Source organism: Podarcis raffonei, chromosome 17 (assembly GCF_027172205.1).
Source record: "Podarcis raffonei isolate rPodRaf1 chromosome 17, rPodRaf1.pri, whole genome shotgun sequence".
Taxonomy (NCBI): domain Eukaryota; kingdom Metazoa; phylum Chordata; class Lepidosauria; order Squamata; family Lacertidae; genus Podarcis; species Podarcis raffonei.
The window spans coordinates 41,651,975-41,670,540 of NC_070618.1; the positions used below are offsets into that span (position 1 = coordinate 41,651,975).

Sequence of the window (18,566 nt, forward strand, 5' to 3'; positions counted from 1 at the left end):
TTTAATAATGATATTCGCCTATAATTTTTAATCAGCATTGGGTCCATTCCTTGTTTGGGTATTGAAGTGATAAAAGCTTCTTCCCATGACTTTAGTATTTTCCCTTTAAAAAAAATTCTGTTCATGTCTGTTTTCATCGGTTCTGACAATACATTTTCTAATTTCTTGTAGAACATGGCAGATAAGCCATCTGTACCTGGTGACTTTCCTGACTTCGCTTTGTTGATTGATTGTTGCATCTCCATTGTTATAGGGGAGTTTAGTTTTTCAATTTTTTTGCTTGTTGTCCTTGGGAGTCTATTCTGTACTATACAGTGGTACCTCGGGTTACAGACACTTCAAGTTACAAACTCTGCTAACCCAGAAATAGTACCTCGGGTTAAGAACTTTGCTTCAGGATGAATGAATCAATGAATGAATGAACTTTATTACGGTCATAGACCAGGATTAAGAAAAGCATATAGATAAAATAACAGTTGGGATTTTTGACCGATAATTGTTAGGGCAAATGAGGACAAGGAAACAGGCATAAAACATCCGAATAAAATACAAGATTAAACACAGATAATGGGTGGATAAAAAACTAATAATTAAAACAGATGAGCTAAAAACCACCAAAAACACACAGTTAAAACAACTGTAAGAGCATAAGAACTAAAAAACTCGCAGATAAAACAACTATAAGAGGCTGCAGAGTAGAAGCCTCTTAAGTAGAGGACACTCACAATGTTAAAAACTGCTGTGCAAATATGGTTAAAACAGACAATTAAAACAATATACAACACTAAATTTAGAAACAATGTACAGCAATACACTGTCCCAGGAAGTTGACTCAGAATCACCCATGGAACCGTGTTTGGGACTATTTTGAATTGGGCGATGGTCTGCACCTACAGATCTGTAGACAGAATCTGGCGACCATCCAGGTCATCTTCTGATCTTTGCCCAACAGCAAAAGGTCAAATTTTTGCTTTTGCGGGAGGTCGGCGAGCCTCACCAGTAGGGGATCCATGATCTTACAAGTGTTCTGGGCTTCCTATCTCTCCCAGTGGACAGGTGCAAAGTCTCTGAGCATACGGGACCCTTCTAAAGGCTCCATCCAGGACCGGTGAGGGAAGAGCCGAACTTCTGGCGAGTGTAAAGGCCCTTCTTGCATCCCTAGATACGAGAATGAAGAGATATGCTGCTGGTGCGGCTATATATCTCTCGATTTCTCCAATTCTATAGTTGGGGCACCTTGCACAGTCCTGCTGTCTCTCGGTGTCTAATATTCTTTGCCTGACCGTAGCTTTTGCCTGGTCCAAACCCAGACTTAGAAGGGCCAAGATCAAGCAGCAACAAGAGTGATGTTTGGATCCCTTTTGGAGCTCGAAATATGGGTACTGCCAACAAAATTTTAAAAATTTGGCTGTGTAATTTGGAACTAATGTGATTTGGAATTAATGTGATCTGATTGGCCTGTTAATAAAAAATATTTTTTTTTTAAAAAAAAGGAATTTCCTTTGGTTTCCCTATTTCCCCACTAGAGGGCGGTATGTGATCCGCTGGGGCGTGGGGCATGGGGCTTTTCCTCAGAGTGCTTTATTGGCATGCATGAGTTTGTGATTTTCTTTTGGGTTGTAGGAGCAGAGTTCTTTGTTGTTGTATTCTCCAGCAGCTTAAAGAGCTTCTGGAAATTCATTTTTTTAGTCCGGCAGGTCGGCGTTCCCTTTTGGCCTCTCAATTTGATGTTTTTGGTCTTCTTCATTTTTTGTGCTGAGCATTTTCTCTTTAAGGTCGGTTTCTTGGGACCAGGGGACCCTTCCTCCTGCTTCAGGATGAGAACAGAAATTGCGCAGCGGTGGCAGCGGGAGGCCGCATTAGCTAAAGTGGTGCTTCAGGTTAAGAACAGTTTCAGGTTAAGAACGGACCTCCAGAATGAATTAAGTTCTTAACCTGAGATGCCACTGTATATCTTTCCATCTCCTTTTGATCTTCATCTTTTGCTTGATATAACCTCCTGTAAAGGTAAAGGGGCCCCTGACAATTAAGTCCAGTCGCTAACGACACTGGGGTTGCGGCGCTCATCTTGCTTTACAGGCTGAGAGAGCCGGCGTTTGTCCACTCTGCAGACAGTTCTTCCAGGTCATGTGGAGAGCATGACTAAGCCGCTTCTGGTGAACCAGAGCAGCACACGGAAACGCCGTTTACCTTCCCGCCGGAGCGGTGCCTATTTATCTACTTGCATCGTGTGCTTTCAAACTGCTAGGTTGGCAGGAGCTGGGACTGAACAACGGGAGCTCACTCCGTTGCAGGGATTCGAACCGCCGACCTTTCAATCGGCAAGATCAAGCGGCACAGTAGTTTAACCCACAGCGCCGATAACTTCCAATAGTAGTTTGTAATTTTTTCACGTTTCCTTGGGTTCTTCTATCTATTACTTTCCCTTCCCCTATCAATTTCTCTTTTTGTTTTTTTTAAATTGCCAGGCAAGTATTCTGCCTGGCTTATTGCCAGATTCAAAAAAAATCTGCCTTAACATTTTTTCTTTTGTTCTGTTTTGTAATTCAGAATCATAGAGAGCTGCGTCTGTAATATCTTGATATTTTGTTTTGGTATTTCATTCTTCGGATTTTTAACAGGTTTATTTTCTTTTTCGCTTTTGTTGTTTAATTGTGTCCGACTCTTTGTGACCCCATGGACCAGAGCACGCCAGGCACTCCTGTCTTTCACTACCTCCCGCAGTGAGCACTCGGGGCCGATTTTCCTTCAGAATGGATAGGTTTGATATTCTTGCAGTCTATGGGACTCTCAAGAGTCTCCTCCAGCACCATAATTCAAAAGCATCAATTTTTCGGTGATCAGCCTTCTTTATGGTCCAGCTCTCACTTCCATACATCACTACTGGGAAAACTATAGCTTTAACTATACGGACCTTTGTTGGCAAGGCAATATCTCTGCTTTTTAAGATGCTGTCTAGGTTTGTCATTGCTTTTCTCCCAAGAAGCAGGCATCTTTTAACTTTGTGACTGCTGTCACCATCTGCAGTGATCATGGAACCCAAGAAAGTAAAATCTCCCACTGCCTCCATTTCTTCCCCTTCTATTTGCCAGGAGGTGATGGGACCAGTGGCCATGATCATAGTTTTTTTATTTATTTATGTTGAGCTTCAGACCATATTTTGCACTCTCTTCTTTCACCCTCATTAAAAGGTTCTTTAATTCGTCCTCACTTTCTGCCATCAAGGTTTTGTCATCTGCATATCTGAGGTTGTTGATATTTCTTCCGGTAATCTTAATTCCGGCTAGGGATTCATCCAGCCCAGCCTTTCACATGATGAATTCTGCATATAAGTTAAATAAGCAGGGAGACAATATACAGCCTTGTCGTACTCCTTTCCCAATTTTGAACCAATCAGTTGTTCCATATCCAGTTCTAACTGTAGCTTGTTGTCCCACATAGAGATTTCTCAGGAGACAGATGAGGTGATCAGGCACTCCCATTTCTTTAAGAACTTGTTGACTGTGGTCGACACAGTCAAAGGCTTTTGTGTAGTCAATGAAGCAGAAGTAGATGTCTTTCTGGAACTCTCTAGCTTTCTCCATAATCCATCGCATGTTTGCAATTTGGTCTCTGGTTCCTCTGCCCCTTCAAAATACAGCTTGCACTTCTGGGAGTTCGCGGCCCACATACTGCTTAAGCCTGCCTTGTAGAATTTTAGTAATATCCAAGGCAACACGATGACCAAGTCTGGTCAGACCTCACCTGGAGTACTGTGTCCAGTTCTGGGCACCACAGTTCAAGAAGGACACTGACAAACTGGAACGTGTCCAGAGGAGGGCAACCAAAATGGTCAAAGGCCTGGAAACGATGCCTTATGAGGAACGGCTAAGGGAGCTGGGCATGTTTAGCCTGGAGAAGAGGAGGTTAAGGGGTGATATGATAGCCATGTTCAAATATATAAAAGGATGTCACATAGAGGAGGGAGAAAGGTTGTTTTCTGCTGCTCCAGAGAAGCGGACACGGAGCAATGGATCCAAACTACATGAAAGAAGATTCCACCTAAACATTAGGAAGAACTTCCTGACAGTAAGAGCTGTTTGACAGTGGAATTTGCTGCCAAGGAGTGTGGTGGAGTCTCCTTCTTTGGAGGTCTTTAAGCAGAGGCTTGACAACCATATGTCAGGAGTGCTCTGATGGTGTTTCCTGCTTGGCAGGGGGTTGGACTCGATGGCCCTTGTGGTCTCTTCCAACTCTATGATTCTTTGATTCTAACAATGCAATATCAATATAAACTCTTTACATAGTCTATAAGGAACGTTGAACAATATGGGAAACCAAATAAACAGAAATCTTATAAGTCTCTGAAAGTCACTAAATGTGCACTCTTTATGGATTCTCTTAAAAACCGAACCAGATAAACATAAGTCTTATAAGTCTCTGAAAGTCTTTGTAGACTATGCAAGTCTCTGAAAGAAGCAATGGGTCAGATATTTATCTGATGAAAAAAATCTGTTAAAGCTTTGTTTTATGACATCCAACACTACCAAAGTGGTCCGCAAACAGTCGTAGTGAACAGTGATTCCGGATATACCCACTGTTTCATAGAATTCTTCTTCAGCACAGCAGAAGGATACAGAAATGCTCCATAAACCCATCTATACGGTGAATGGAATTGTATAACAACAATATCTATGGAGCAGTGGTCATAAAGTTATGTACAGTTGTAGAATTTTAAGCATAACCTTGCTAGCATGTGAAATGAGCGCAATTGTGTGATAGTTGGAGCATTCTTTGGCACTGCCCTTCTTTGGGATTGGGATGTACACTGATCTTCTCCAATCCTCTAACCACTGCTGAGTTTTCCAAACTTGCTGGCATATTGAGTGTAGCACCTTAACAGCATCATCTTTTAAAATTTTAAATAGTTCAGCTGGAATGTCATCACTTCCACTGGCCTTGTTATTAGCAGTGCTTTCTAAGGCCCATTTGACTTCACTCTCCAGGATGTCTGGCTCAAGGTCAGCAACCACACTACTTGGGGTGTACGAGACATCCATATCTTTCTGGTATAATTCCTCTGTGTGTTCTTACCACCTCTTCTTGATTTCTTCTGCTTCGGTTAGGTCCTTACCACTTTTTGTTTTTTATTATGGTAATCTTTGCACGAAATCTTCCTTTCATTTCAACTACCTGACATTCAGAAGACATCTAAAGGCAGCCCTGTTCAGGGAAGTTTTTAATGTGTGACATTTTAGTGTATTTTTGGTCTTTGTGGAAGCCGCCCAGAGTGGCTGGGGAAACCCAGCCAGATGATGGGCGGGGTACAAATAAATTATTATTATTATTATTATTATTATTATTATTATTATTATTATCTCCAATTTTCTTGAACAGATCTCTGGTTTTCCCTACTTTCTTCAGTTTACGCTTGAATATTGCCATAAGAAGCTGATGATCTGAGCCACAGTCAGCTCCAGGCCTTGTTTTTGCTGACTATATAGAGCTTCTCCATCTTTTGCTGTAGAGAATATAATCAACCTGATTTCGATGCTGCCCATCTGGTGATGTCCATGTGTAGAGTCGTCTCTTGTGTTGTTGGAAAAGAGTGTTTGTGATGACCAGCTTGTTCTCTTGACAGAACTCTATTAGCCTTTGCCCTGCTTTGTTTTGAACTCCAAGGCCAAACTTGCCAGTTGTTCCTTTTATCTTTTGATTCCCTACTTTAGCATTCCAATCCCCTATAATGAGAAGAACATCCTTCTTTGGTGTCACTTCTATAAGGTCTTGTAAGTCTTCATAGAATTGGTCAATTTCAGTTTCTTCAGCACCAGTAGTTGGTGCATAAACTTGGATTACTGTGATGTTAAAAGGTCTGCCCTTGGATTTGTATTGAGATCATTCTTTCATTTTTGAGATTGCATCCCAGTACAGCTTTTGCCACTCTTTTGTTGACTATGACTATTTTCGCTTATCTCCTTCAAAATTTGTTCCAGTTTCCTTTCTTTCTCTCTTCTTTGGATTCTATTTTGTTGGATGAAAAAGCCTCGTATCACTGCTTTGCTTGGATCTCATACGGTATTTATATCGGTTCCCTGATTTAAGTTGTTATCAAAATATTCTCTTAAAGTCACCCTCACCTTTTCTAATACTTAATAATAATCATTATTTAAGACATTTTCATTAATTCTCCATTTTGTTGTTTTCCTTCCTTCTTTTATTTCCATTGTAGTTGGGTTATGGTCAGATACTGTTTTTATTGAATTACTGCTTTCTTTATTTTCAGTAATAAGTTTTTTGAAACCCAAATTGTATCAATTCTCCCTGCAGAATTTTTTTGCTTCTGAATAATGTGTAAATTGTTTGTCATTTGGGTGTTTAACTCCCCATGCATCTTGAAGGTTGAAATTTTCTACTAGTTGAAAGAAAGTTAGCAGTAGTCTCCCTTCTTTACTTTCTTTCTCTTGTGTTGTCCTGTCCATATTAAGTGAGGTAACACCATTTAAATCTCCTAATCAAATGATCTTTTCATCACTATAATCCAGCAGTTTATCCTCCAGTTTTTGGTAAAATTCCGACTTCTTTTCGTTTGGTGCCTAGATTCTGACAATATTTTTTCCTTTTTGATACACCACTTTTATCGCCATCATTCTCCCTTCTTCATCCTTAAATAAGGGTTCCGGCTTTAATCTTGAGTTTGCGTATATAACTACACCTCTTTTCTTTACAACATCTGATGAAATAAATTCATCACCTATTTTTAAATTCAATATTCAATATATTTTTAAAACGTTATTTAAAAAGCATTTTCACAGCGTTTTTTTATATATGTCTAGATTCCACCTTGTTCTCACGACTGTTGAGAGTCGTTAGCTTAGATCCCTTTATACCAGTTTTATGGGGGAACTAGTTCATCAGCAGGCTCGAATGGTGAAATGGAATTTCCATGTTCAGAGGCAGTACCTCTCCAAGTACCAGGTGCTGTGGACAAACAGCAGGGGAAGGCTGCTCGTGAGTTGCTCTGGGCACCTGCCTGGCAATAATAATAATAATAATAATAATTTATTATTTGTACCCCGCCCATCTGGCTGGGCTTCCCCAGCCACTCTGGGTGGCTTCCAAAAAATATTAAAATCCTCTAATACATCAAACATTAAAAGCTTCCCTAAATAGGGCTGCCTTCAGATGTGAGAATAATGCAATTGCCAGCCTGGCAGACCAGTTTCCAGGTGCTCATGGGCTGCAATTCCCATCCCCTTAGCAGCACACCCATGTGATGCTGGGGCTGATGGAACTTCTAATATGAAACATCTGGAGGGCACCAGGTTGCCAAAGGATGAGTTAGATGGTTCTGTTGGTTTGATTCCAAGTACTAAATTATTTCTCCTAATTCTTGGTACTTTAAACATTAATGCAATGTGGCAAAAATTACTGCTTAAAGGCCACTGGCTGCCATGTGCAGCTGTTCTGACTCAGTCTGAGAGTGGCATTCAACATTTATGTTAGTGCAAGGATTCCTTCTAGTGCAGCCCTCTCCTCACCAGCCTCTCGCTGTCCCATGTGTGCCCTAGAACAGATTTAGAGGTCCATAGGAGGGGAGAGGGGGGGACATTCCATTGCTGGTGGAACATTTCCCATAACACTACGCTGACTGTAAGCCTCCCTGGGCATCAAGGAGTGGCATGCAGGCAAGTGGACGGTAGCAGCTGAGCAGGGTGGAGCTCCCTCTTCCTCCTTCCTTTGTGCCTGGGGTGCCAGGGATGGAACCCGTTCAACCCCTCTGCCAGGCACAAGTAGTCTGTTCCTCTTTTTTCGGCAGGCAAGTCATTGTTCTGAGCTTATTTCCAATGTTGATTTGAGGCCTAATTCCAGGAAAGGCCTGACCATCATTGATGCAGATTTTCAGACACTTCAGATACTTATTTTTTGCAACTGCTGTGTTAAAAGGTTAAGCCTGAGATACCCTTGCCCAGACCACTTAAAGATATTTTGATGACTGAGCAGGGATTTGAACCAGGTCTGCCCACCAGGGATTGATGTGTAGTTTAAGGAAAGTTGCTAGTTAGGAATTGAGCATTGCAATATTGTTTGCTGCTCTGGCATCATCAGCAAGCTCTGCTATGCACATGTTGCAGTTATTTTCATCTTTCTTAGGGCAGTGGGTTTATGACCTGGCCCACCTGGATCTCCTGCTGGGGCAGAATAGCTGAGTGAAGTGCTGCTGTCCATTTTAAGTATTGATGAAGGGTCTCAGGGCTGATTTTTATTTAAATCGACAGAAGGCTGCAAGGTGAGGGGAATAAGATTGTGCATCACAATGTCTGAATGGAAATGAGAATTCTCTCTGGCGGAGCTAGTTTGCAACGAGCACGCTATTGTCATGATCCCAGTAAAGGAATCCCTTCTGGTCTTGCTCCAGTTCGTCTTCCTCCAGTGGAATGGGAGTTGACTCTCCCAATGTGCCTACTAGTGTGGTGGCATTTGGCAATGAGAGAGGCAAGGCATAGTGCTTCGGCACCCACAGATCAGCTGGGAGCACATCCTTTCTGTTGATGGGTCTATTTGCAGGAAGCTTTGTCAACTCATGAGTCTCTACTGTACCTCAGAGCTAGAATGGCAAGAAAGTGGCTCACAGAAAAAGTCCCTAAGAGGAAAAGCTGTGTCACACGTGCTGGGATACAGTGATGCTCCCAGATTTCTGGGCAATGAGAGCAAGAGGCACGTGACTTGTAAAAACCTGCTATGTACATTGAATCAGTGCTTGACCACCACTCTCACGGTGGACAACATGCATTTTGCAAAGCACTCTAAGTCTTCCAAATCCTACTTTTACTTTGTTTTGTCAAACATGATTCTAGCCTTTTTGGTTGCAGTGAAGTTTGAAAACGTAACGGCAAAAATATCAACAGCACACTGTCTTGGGTCCCTATATTGAATTTTCAGGGCATTCTGAAGTTTTAACTTTCTGTAGCAAGCTTGTATTAGAGTAGGTGCACAGAGTGTTGTCTGCTGCTAGCCAACAAACTGTGAGCTGTGTTCCATAGATATGGAAGATTGGCAAAAAATATGGAATGAAAACTTGAAGTTTACAGCATGCATTACGTTGAAAGAGAACGTCATGAAGATGGTATACAGATAGTATATGACGCCAGCTAAATTAGCAAAAATGTACAAAATTTGTAACAAATGTTGGAAATGTGGGGAGAAGGAGGGTACATTTATCCATATGTGGTGGGAGTGCAAGAAAGTGAAGGGATTCTGGGAAATGGTATACAATGAGTTAAAGAAAATGCTGAAATATAGCTTTGTAAAGAAACCAGAGACCTTCCTATTGGGAATAACTAAAAACGATATAAATAAGAGGGACTGTAAACTCTTTCAGTATGCAATAACAGCAGCGAGAATATTGATGGCCCAAAGGTGGAAGCAGGAAGAACTACCAACTCTGGAAGAATGGAGAGCAAAACTAACAGACTTTGCAGAACTTGACAAATTAACTGGAAAAATCAGATTTCAAAGAGACCATAAGTTTTTAGAGGACTGGGGAAAATTCAGAGATTATTTGAAAACTGTATGTGAGGAAAATACAACGCTAGTGTGTTTTAAAGAAGCTTTGTGAAAAAATAAGGAATATCGCAAAAATGTAAAAGAGGATAGAAAAATGTATTAAAAGGCGATACTATAATTAAGGAATGTGAAGATAGGAATTTAATTATGGATGATTGTCAGAGGAGTTGAGGGAGGTTCAATAAGTTAAAATATGTGATGTTAAAATTGTATGATTGGAGATATTATGGAAAAACTTAATAAAAAATCTAAAAAAAATAAATAAATAAAACTTGGTGCAACTAAAATGTTTGTGGCAGCTTCTCAAGTGCCTGCCGTGACATAACCCTTTAGTACAGTATTTCCCAACTTTTTTTTGACTGTGGCCCCTTTCTGACCTTGTTTAAGAATAAGAATTTATTTATACCCTGCCCATTTGGACTGTAGCACTACCTGTCCTGAAAGCTGCTATTTAGGAATTGAGCCCTGCACCCCTCGGCAACATCTGAAGGCCCCGATCTGCTAGGTGCTGGGGTGAATTGCACCCTGCGCCTTGCGGAGTCAGGCCCAGGCTGCCACCTGGCCCAGCATCGCCCTCTCCCACTGTAAACCAACCAGGACAGTTCCAAGAAAATGCACATGGCAAAAAGAAGCACCAGGCCACCCTCTGGTGGGCCGCCCCCTTACCTGCTTGTGATTGGCCAAGCTGATAGCCAACCAATCAGATTTAATAAATAAATAACCCCCCCTTTCTTCTCACTTCCCTCTATGGCCTCCTAGCCATGTGCTGTGGCCCCCATATATATCCTGGGGGGGGGCAGGAGGCCATATAGCCCCCATTATGAAACACTGGTTTAGTCCATAGAAGTGAACCTGGTCAGATAAAGCATGCATTCCTGTGGTGCACAGGTTGAAACAAGTTTTCTTTGGGTCCTCCTTGGATGCACAGGAGCAGGAGTGAGTGCAAAGATTCTCAGGTACTCTGCTTAAAGAAATTCTGTGTTGTGGGGGCAGAAAGGGGGGGCTGGTTCTGCAAGCTGAATGAAATTACACAAATGAATCAAATGAATTTGCTTCACATTGGCCACAGAGGGCAGGCATACTCTACATACTCTATATGTAGAGTATAGGAGCATCCTCCCAACTCCAGTGACTGGAAGCAATGCTTTTATCAATGCCTCTGGTATTTTAAAGCTTTGATCTCTGTAGCCATAGGGGTTGAAATCTTCATGATGCCTAATTCTGTACCTGGCACCCTAATGCCACAGTGGTTTGATGCAAAGACACCTGGAAGACACCTGTCATACCTGAGTAGCAGAGCAGAGACTGTGCTTGCAGTAAGATCCAGGTTCCCTCCCTGGAATCTCCAGTTAAAAAGATCCAATGACAGCTAATGAGGAAGTGGCTGCCCATCTCGGCCACTGACAGTCAGAGCAGACCATGCTGGACTAGATGGGCACACTGGGTCTAAGGCCACTTCCTGTGCTCCTAATCTGAACCTGCCCCTTCTCCTCTCCCTCCTGCCCCGGACCCCTTGTTGCTGCAGGAGTCTCCTTCAAGCAGGGAACAGATGCATTTGCCCAGGTTGCAGGGCCCAGAGGAGCCGGAACAGCAGCCAGTAGTGAAGTGGAAGAAAGAGCCAGAGATGAGTGGCTCAATTTTGGCCCAGGACTTGGCTAAGGACTGCCCCATCCTGCCGCATGTCAAAGAGGAGTCAGAAGTACCTCGACACCCCACCCCACCCTCTCAAGTTCTGGTGAAGGTGAGTGAGTGCGTTCTCTCTTGATCCTTCCTCTCCTGACAGTTGAAATGCCCAATACTGAAGCATTTCTTACACGGAGCACCGGATCCTTTTTGTGGAAACAAAGTCTTGAAGTTCTAAAGACTTGACAAATAAGCTCGGTGAACATCCTTTGGGGAGGACGTTGCAGAGGACAAATGTCAGCATTCAGATAGTCTGGCTCTTTATTCACATGTCAGGATAGAGGGCTCCAAATCAAGGAAAGATCCCCCTGCTCCCACACCACCACCCACTGCTTTGCCAAACAGCAGGAATTAAGCTTCCAAAAACCTAACTCCGGGAGGTGCCCAGACCTTGAGACATGCCTCATCCTGTTCCTCCTTGGCTGCAACCCTGCAGGCAAAAAGGGGGAATTCTTCCCCAGTAGGCTCAGTGACCCAGCAGCCTGGACACTGAATTTAGAACTCGATGTGCCCCCCCCCCCGCTTAATAACTCAGACCAATCATTTTTAGCAGCAGAAATTATTTGCAGTAGTAAAGGAACAGCAAAAGAGCATCTTGGAGGTTTGGGGTGCTCTTCAGAGTTGATGTGGCAGTTGATGTAGAGGGCTGGAAGAAAGGTGAAGTCCCATCCCTGCATTGTTGGGATTTTGCCTCTTGTTTTTCAAATGTATGGTGGGGAGGTTGCAGAGAGGCTTCTTGTCCTGTGCAGTGCATGTGGCTCCTTCTGTTGCCCATTTATTCTGACCAACAAAGCTACGAATATAGCAAAACAGGGATTGAACCATAGGAACCATTGTAAGTGAGCGTGTGGAGTGAGAGCACATTCCACATCTGTACAGAATGAAGCGCATAGCCTTTAATACACTCTCTCTTTATGTGCCCTCATGTTTCTGCATAGCAATCCGACACCAGACTACCTGCTGTCAACCTCCTCATTGCCACCTCTCCTGTTGACAAACAGGAGCATGCGGAACCGGAGGGGGACTGTCGGCCATCGAATGATTCTCGGGTAAGCCCACATTTTCTTCCCGCCTGCTGACCTCGAATGTTCCTGCTTTTGGCTCATAAAACTTTAAAGCACCGCTCTTTTTAGTGTTTTTAATACAGCTTGGAATCAGGGTGGTGACATTCATCAGAAGGTTTCCAAATGCTGTTAAAAGAGATTCAGTATACCAAAAAAGAAATATGAAATCCTATCACCTGGGCTGTAGGGCTTGAGTGTTCAAAATCACCAGTGGTGTGTGCCTCCTTCCCAAATATTGCTGTTTTTATTCTTTATATATATATTTATACCCCACCTTTTTTCCTGATGGAACTCAAGGTGGCTTGCAGATAAAAACAAGAATTGCTAAAAACATAGAAGCTAGTTTTGATCCTTGGGTTCCTACACTATCACAACCACTCCTTTGTTTTGGACATCTCCACAAAATGCTTGTTTAGTCCCTTCCTTCCATACTTCCAGTAAGGAAAAGCCCACAACTATTGTTACTCCTCCCCCATTTTTTAATGCATGAAGCTTAATCTAAACTTAATATGGTTAATTGCCAAGGCTGTTAGTCACATTGGCTGCAGTCATGACTTGGTAAGGACAATGTCACAAAGAACTGAGCACCACAGCAAGTTGACCACAAATTCATCCTGGCCTTGTGCTGCAGCAGATGTAAAAAGAGTTGCTGCCAGCAACGAAAATGTTTCTAGCCTTGTATCTTAATATCACCACTGTCCATGGTCTCCCATCCTTCCCTGTATGTCAAGTGGTGCTGTTCGCTCTGTGGGAAGTTTCTGAATATTAAAAAGCTCCATGTCTTTTCCTTTCCTCCAGGTCTCAGCAGGACTTCCCCAGTGTAAGAGGGGGCGGGGAGCGCAGGGCAAGGAGCTGGTGGTTCTGGATGATGAAGATGACGAAGAAGTGGAGCACCTGCAGCAATTGCGTCCACCAGTAGTGAGTGATTAAGTTGTTTGGGGCAACTGGTAAGATCCCTGGGCTCTTTGACTTAGGGAGAAGAGAAGGCTTACTTTGTAGAACTGGACTCTGCTCCACATGCTGGCAGGAACAATGCAGTGAGTGTGGCAGGCATGGAGGGAGAGGTCTTCTGGTGCAATTTATACGGCACCCCCATTGCAAAAACCACATGGAGATATTTGTAGGTTCATGCCATTTGCAGAAGTGTGATATAGTTTGAGATTGATTGATTTATCTATCTAAAATATTTCTCTACTGCCCTTGAATTCAGAATGTCTGGCGCCTTTTGTGATAGCTAATAAGAAAGGCAATTAGAAAAGCAATTAAGCAGTAAATGACCTCAAAAAGACCTGATCTCAAAATGACCGCAATAAGTGGTCAAAAGTCTTTGCCAGGCGCTTAAGAGATGCTGGTGTAGGGGCCAGGCAAGCCTCCCTGGAGGGCAGGGAGGGGGGGTTGAATTGCATAAGCAAGACACCACTGCAGCAAAGGCCTCTTCCCCATGGGAGGAACTCTGAAGAACATCTCAGTGTCTGAGCAGGCTTAATGGGAGAAGTCAAGGTCCAGGTCTCAGGGCATATAGAGCTTTAAAACAGGAATGGGGAACCTGTGGCTCTCAAAATTTCGGTGGAATACAACTCCCATCATCCCTCACATACAGCATGGCTGTAGCTGATGGAAGTTGTAGTTCAACAATCTGTAGAAGATCACAGATTCCCCATCCCTGCTGTAAAGATAAGCACCAGTACTTTAAATTGTGCTCAGAAATGGACCAGACTGAGTGAATCTCTTGAAGCCTTAGATAGATACGTTTCTAACGTATGTTCCTAGTAAATAGCTTAACAGCCGTGTTTTGAACTAACTGCAGTTTCCATGCGCCAGATAGTACTAAAATGTGTTCTAACATGGAAGTTTTCAGGGCAGGGCTAAAGCTTGGCTTTCTCTTTGGAGAAGAGATTTCAGCTGTCACACCACTCTTGGCCAGTGGAGGATGATCTGTGCCACTGAGAGCACTTGGGCTTCTAGTGACAACAGTGTGGCTGGATGAGCACCTGCAGATTGCAAGCCTTATCAGGGGGAGTGCAGTCCCTGCTAGATTTGGTGGAACATGACCTTCCTGGACAGAGATGCCACCCACTGACATTACTTCAGCTTTGTTGTGACCAGTCGATTATTGCAGATGGGGGAACCATCTCTTGCAACGATGCATTTTTCACCTCCTGAACCCGGACAGAAAACTACCTTCTGCTCGGCGGAATAAGCCAAGGGCAAGGATTGAGAGGGCAAGTGTTAGGCCATAGTCCTTTGGGTCCCCTGTCCACATCCTCAGGAGCATGGTCTCTAGATGGCTGAATTACTGAGATCCCTTAGCCAAGTCTTCTGCCTCTTCTGTAAACAGAAATGTATCACTTTCTATGAAATATTTTGCTCTGCATCCATAGCACTGTCACACAACTGGAAATGCATCTGGAATTCAGGGGACTAGGTAGTATCTGTTGTGAATGGGGGAAATGGCAACTCATGTAGGGATTTTTGGGTGGCAGGAGTGCTGGGTTTGGGGGCAGTTGCATACTGCCCCCTTTTCCATCGGAGTCCCAAACTTGGAGCCGGTAAGTGAAACGAAGCACATTTTGCTACAGCCCTCACAAAACAGCTCAATTCATGGGGGCCACGTTGCTCATATGTTGTGAAGGAGAGAGGGAGATGGTATGAAGCCATTCTTTTGTCTCTCCTTCCACAGATAATGGAGATTTATAGCCTGGGTGGTGCGCAGCCCCTTGCCCAGTTGGACAGCGTCCTGCATGAGTTCTTGGCTGAGCTGAATGAGATCCCTCTCCCTGCTCACTGGGAGGTGCTGTCTCCGCTTTGCGGCCCTGACCTGCGTCTCGTCCAGCGCTCAGAACACTCCACCATGTCCTCAGCTGTCATCTACATCCGCCCAGGCCTCTTCTTCCATGTGGTGGTGCGAAACCTGCCCGTGCCCCCTGAGCACGAACTCTATGCCAGCCACCCTGCCCGCCTCACCACGGTGGACGAGGTGGTGGAACTTATCTGCGACCTGGAGGCCTATCGGCTCTGCTCTGGTTGGCCTGCAGGCTGGCACGCCGGTGAACGCTCCGAGGCCTGTGACGTTCTTGTCTATTCTGGTTGCTGCCCACAGTGCCAACTCAACCCTTGGCCATCAGGGAGAGGCACTCGCTGAGAACTGAGTTGGGAGGGGGGATTTGGGGAGAGGACTTGGCCCTGTGGGGCAGTGAATGGAAAGAGGTTTTATTTTGACACTGGAAATGGCTTGGAATATCTAAAGGGATCATTCCTTGCCATAAATAGCTTTATATTTTTTTCTCTCTTGTTCAGTAGCTTGGCACAGAAAGTCCCATTTCTCTTGTTGTCTTCTGCCTCTCTCTACTGGTGAGCTGCTTCTGTGTTTCTGGCACAGAGAGACATTCCTCTCAGAGACTCGATTCCTGTCTTCAGTCGCTTGCTTGTCTCCTGCCAGAGAGTTGCAGTGGGAGCTCAGGGTCCATTGCCATAGCCTGTGCTGCTCCCAGTTCCCTCTGCTGGTACAGCCTCCCAGGTTGATGTGGAGGCAGCTTATGTATCAGTGTGGACCTTTCTGTCCATTGCTCCCACTTGCCTACCCCGCTCAATTTAGCATTGTCCTGGCGACTCCTAGACCTGCAGTATGGTCATCTCCAAACACAGGAAGCATGGGATTTAAGCAAAGCATCTCTTTTGCTATCTCCCCCTCTCTCTAAAAAAAAAAAGTTCCTCTGGCTGGGACCTGCCCCTTCCTGCCCCAGATCCAGCTAAAACGGAATTGCCACTTCAGGCATGTCTTTCCTTTGCTTCAAGGTTGCTGAGTTCAGATGAGTTATTCTGTTTCTGAGGACCAGGAAGATTTTTGTTTCGGGCAGCGGGAAAGACTAAATGGATGTCGCTGGAGTGGAGGCTGAGAGATTCTGGGCTGTCCTGTTCAGGGAAAGTTCTACAGAAGCCATAGCTGCATGTCACTTGCTGACTCCTGGCTTTGTCTTGTGTCTTCCTTCAGTGTGGTGGTGGTGGCAGCAGCAAATGCCCCATAGCCTTTCCCTTGTTCCTCTCACCATCAGTTTTTGTGTGTGTGCTGCTTTTCCCTCAGAAGAAAATAATGAAAGTATTTGGGGGGGGGGGAAATAAATCAGAACTGGTCTCTCTATTTTTTAATGTATTAAATTTTTTAATAAGCAAGCTCTGCTTTGGTTTCCATGTCTCCCTTCAGGTGAGAACAGGGGTGGTGAAGCTGTTGCCTGGATCCTGCTCACCAACCACTTCCAAATCGCCTGCCCGCCCCTGTCTCTGCAGGTCCCTTTTCAGACTCAGGTGCATCCCCATTGCTTAAGAGGTCTTGATACTCAGGAAGCTGGAAGTAGTCCTCCTTTCTTGTTCCTGAGCACTAAGACCTTCTCATAGAAGCACTGCACTAGTGGGAGATGACATGCCTTGGAAAGGTAAAAAGGTGGGGCTTTATTCCCCATCACGGGGCGGGGGTGGGGAGGGTAGAAAGGGAAGAGAGGTTTGGGAAAAGTGAAGAGCAAACCGTAATGTGACACATCCCTACTGACAAATGCACACTTCATTTGCAGAATTCCAAACTCCTCTATTTTGGAATGCTTTGTTTTTAGGAGCAGGCTTCCAGTCACCATGGAAGGACCAGAAGAATGTCTTCCATGTCCTGATCTCTTGTGTGCATATCATGTTCAACAGCATTGGAGGGGCCTCATGACTCCTTGCCACCTGGTGCTGCCTTCCTCCTCCCAAAGTTTTTTGGGGGCTGGCTGCCATTTTGCCATTGCTGGTGCCCAGAAAATAGTTGCCCACTGCTGAGACTTTTGGACAGGGATGGGAAAGCTGTAGCCATCCAAATGTTATGGGACTGCATCTCCCTTCAGCCCTGTCTATTGGCCCTGAGGGCTGGAGCTGAGGCCAGTTGAAGTCCAACAGCAGCTGGAGGAGCACAGCTTCTTCATCCTTGCATAAGCACTTTTTCCACACTTGGCTTCCAGGCAAGCTTGAGTCTTACAACACAAAATTGATCATTTGTTGGCTTCAGGATATGCTGCCAATAGGAGAGTGTCTGCGTGTCTGTCTGTCTGTCTGTCTGTCTGTCTGTCTGTCTGTTTGTTTGTTTGTTTGTTTGTCTGTATGCCTCATGTTCTCTCCCCCCCACTCACCTCCCCAGAGCTTGAATAGAAAATGGGCTCTTGCATAAAGAGACACCAGAACCAAGGTATCCCAAATAATCCTCTGAAAGTAATGAGCAGAGCACCCTGTCTCCTTTCCTGAAGGATGTTTGTCCCATTTCAGAACCAGTGGACCTACTGTCCACTGAGTATGTGGCCAGAGTATGTAGCAGAAGTAGGAAGGGCTGGCCAGAACTATGGATACCCTCGCTTAACAAATGAAAATAAAAAGTAGCCTAACTATAAAGCAGGTGTGTACATCTGCGTTGTTCAGCTTCTGCTATTTACAGAAATGATTTCTTCCTTGAGTACTTTAACTCTTACAGCTGGGGAAAGAAGTGTTAAGTGAGGTATGGAATACACATTCCCATTTCATCTGCTTTTAAAACCCCTTTTAGTCCAGCTGTACTTGCAACCATTGCCTTGTCTACTCATTAAAGAAGAGAACTAGTGAGAAGATCAAGACATACGTGGCAAGTCTGCTTACACATCTGAATTCAGTGGCTTCCTCCAACTGCTGTCGACAGCATTTCAAACTTGTGTCCAGCAGTTGGAAGTCCAGAGCAGTAGAGTGGAAGGACCTTTCTTAGGGGATGGGCTACATTTCCTTGAGGGAATCTTTGGGGATCACATGGGGGGGGGGGGTAAGGCCAGAACTGGCAATGTGCCCATTTGCTTTCTGCCACCCCTTTCCCCCTTCACCATTTCTGTTCCAAATCCACACCCACCACCTGATGCAGCAATTAGGCTTAGGAAAAAATACCCCATTTGCCAATTAGAATTTTTTAAAGAATCGCTATACAAGAGAGAGTTCTGCATCCAGCACTGATTTCAGTACTTACATTGTGTCCCATTTTATTTCTTCATTGTAAAGTGTATTTGCTTGAGGTCTCACATAAACTTTCGGCTTGGACAAAGGGTGAGTGTTAAATTATTTCTTCCCTCACTTTGACATCTTGAACCCGTCACTCAGACAACCAAGGAAAATAGATGTGATCTATGCGTTGTTGTTTTTTTATTACATTTCTATACTCCTTTCTTCCGAGGAGCTCACAGGAGCATAGCCACTTCTCCCATCACCTCCATTTTATCTCACAATAACCCTGGGAGG

At 44.2% G+C, this 18,566-nt stretch overlaps 1 protein-coding gene across 22 annotated transcripts in view; it reads left to right on the forward strand.

Moving 5' to 3' along the window:
• The window catches only part of MBD1 (methyl-CpG binding domain protein 1), a 151,137-nt gene that overhangs the window by 84,468 nt on the left and 48,103 nt on the right, over positions 1 to 18,566 (forward strand). For 17 of the 22 annotated variants that reach the window (XM_053372054.1, XM_053372056.1, XM_053372053.1 and 14 more), the window contains 4 exons: positions 11,072 to 11,287; positions 12,168 to 12,278; positions 13,092 to 13,211; positions 14,974 to 16,723. In XM_053372054.1, the coding sequence (XP_053228029.1) occupies positions 11,072 to 11,287; positions 12,168 to 12,278; positions 13,092 to 13,211; positions 14,974 to 15,435 (909 nt within the window). In that variant the 3' untranslated portion in view covers positions 15,436 to 16,723. The remainder of the gene's footprint in view (positions 1 to 11,071; positions 11,288 to 12,167; positions 12,279 to 13,091; positions 13,212 to 14,973; positions 16,724 to 18,566) is intronic. The other 5 variants (XM_053372072.1, XM_053372073.1, XM_053372071.1 and 2 more) reach the window with 3 other exon arrangements.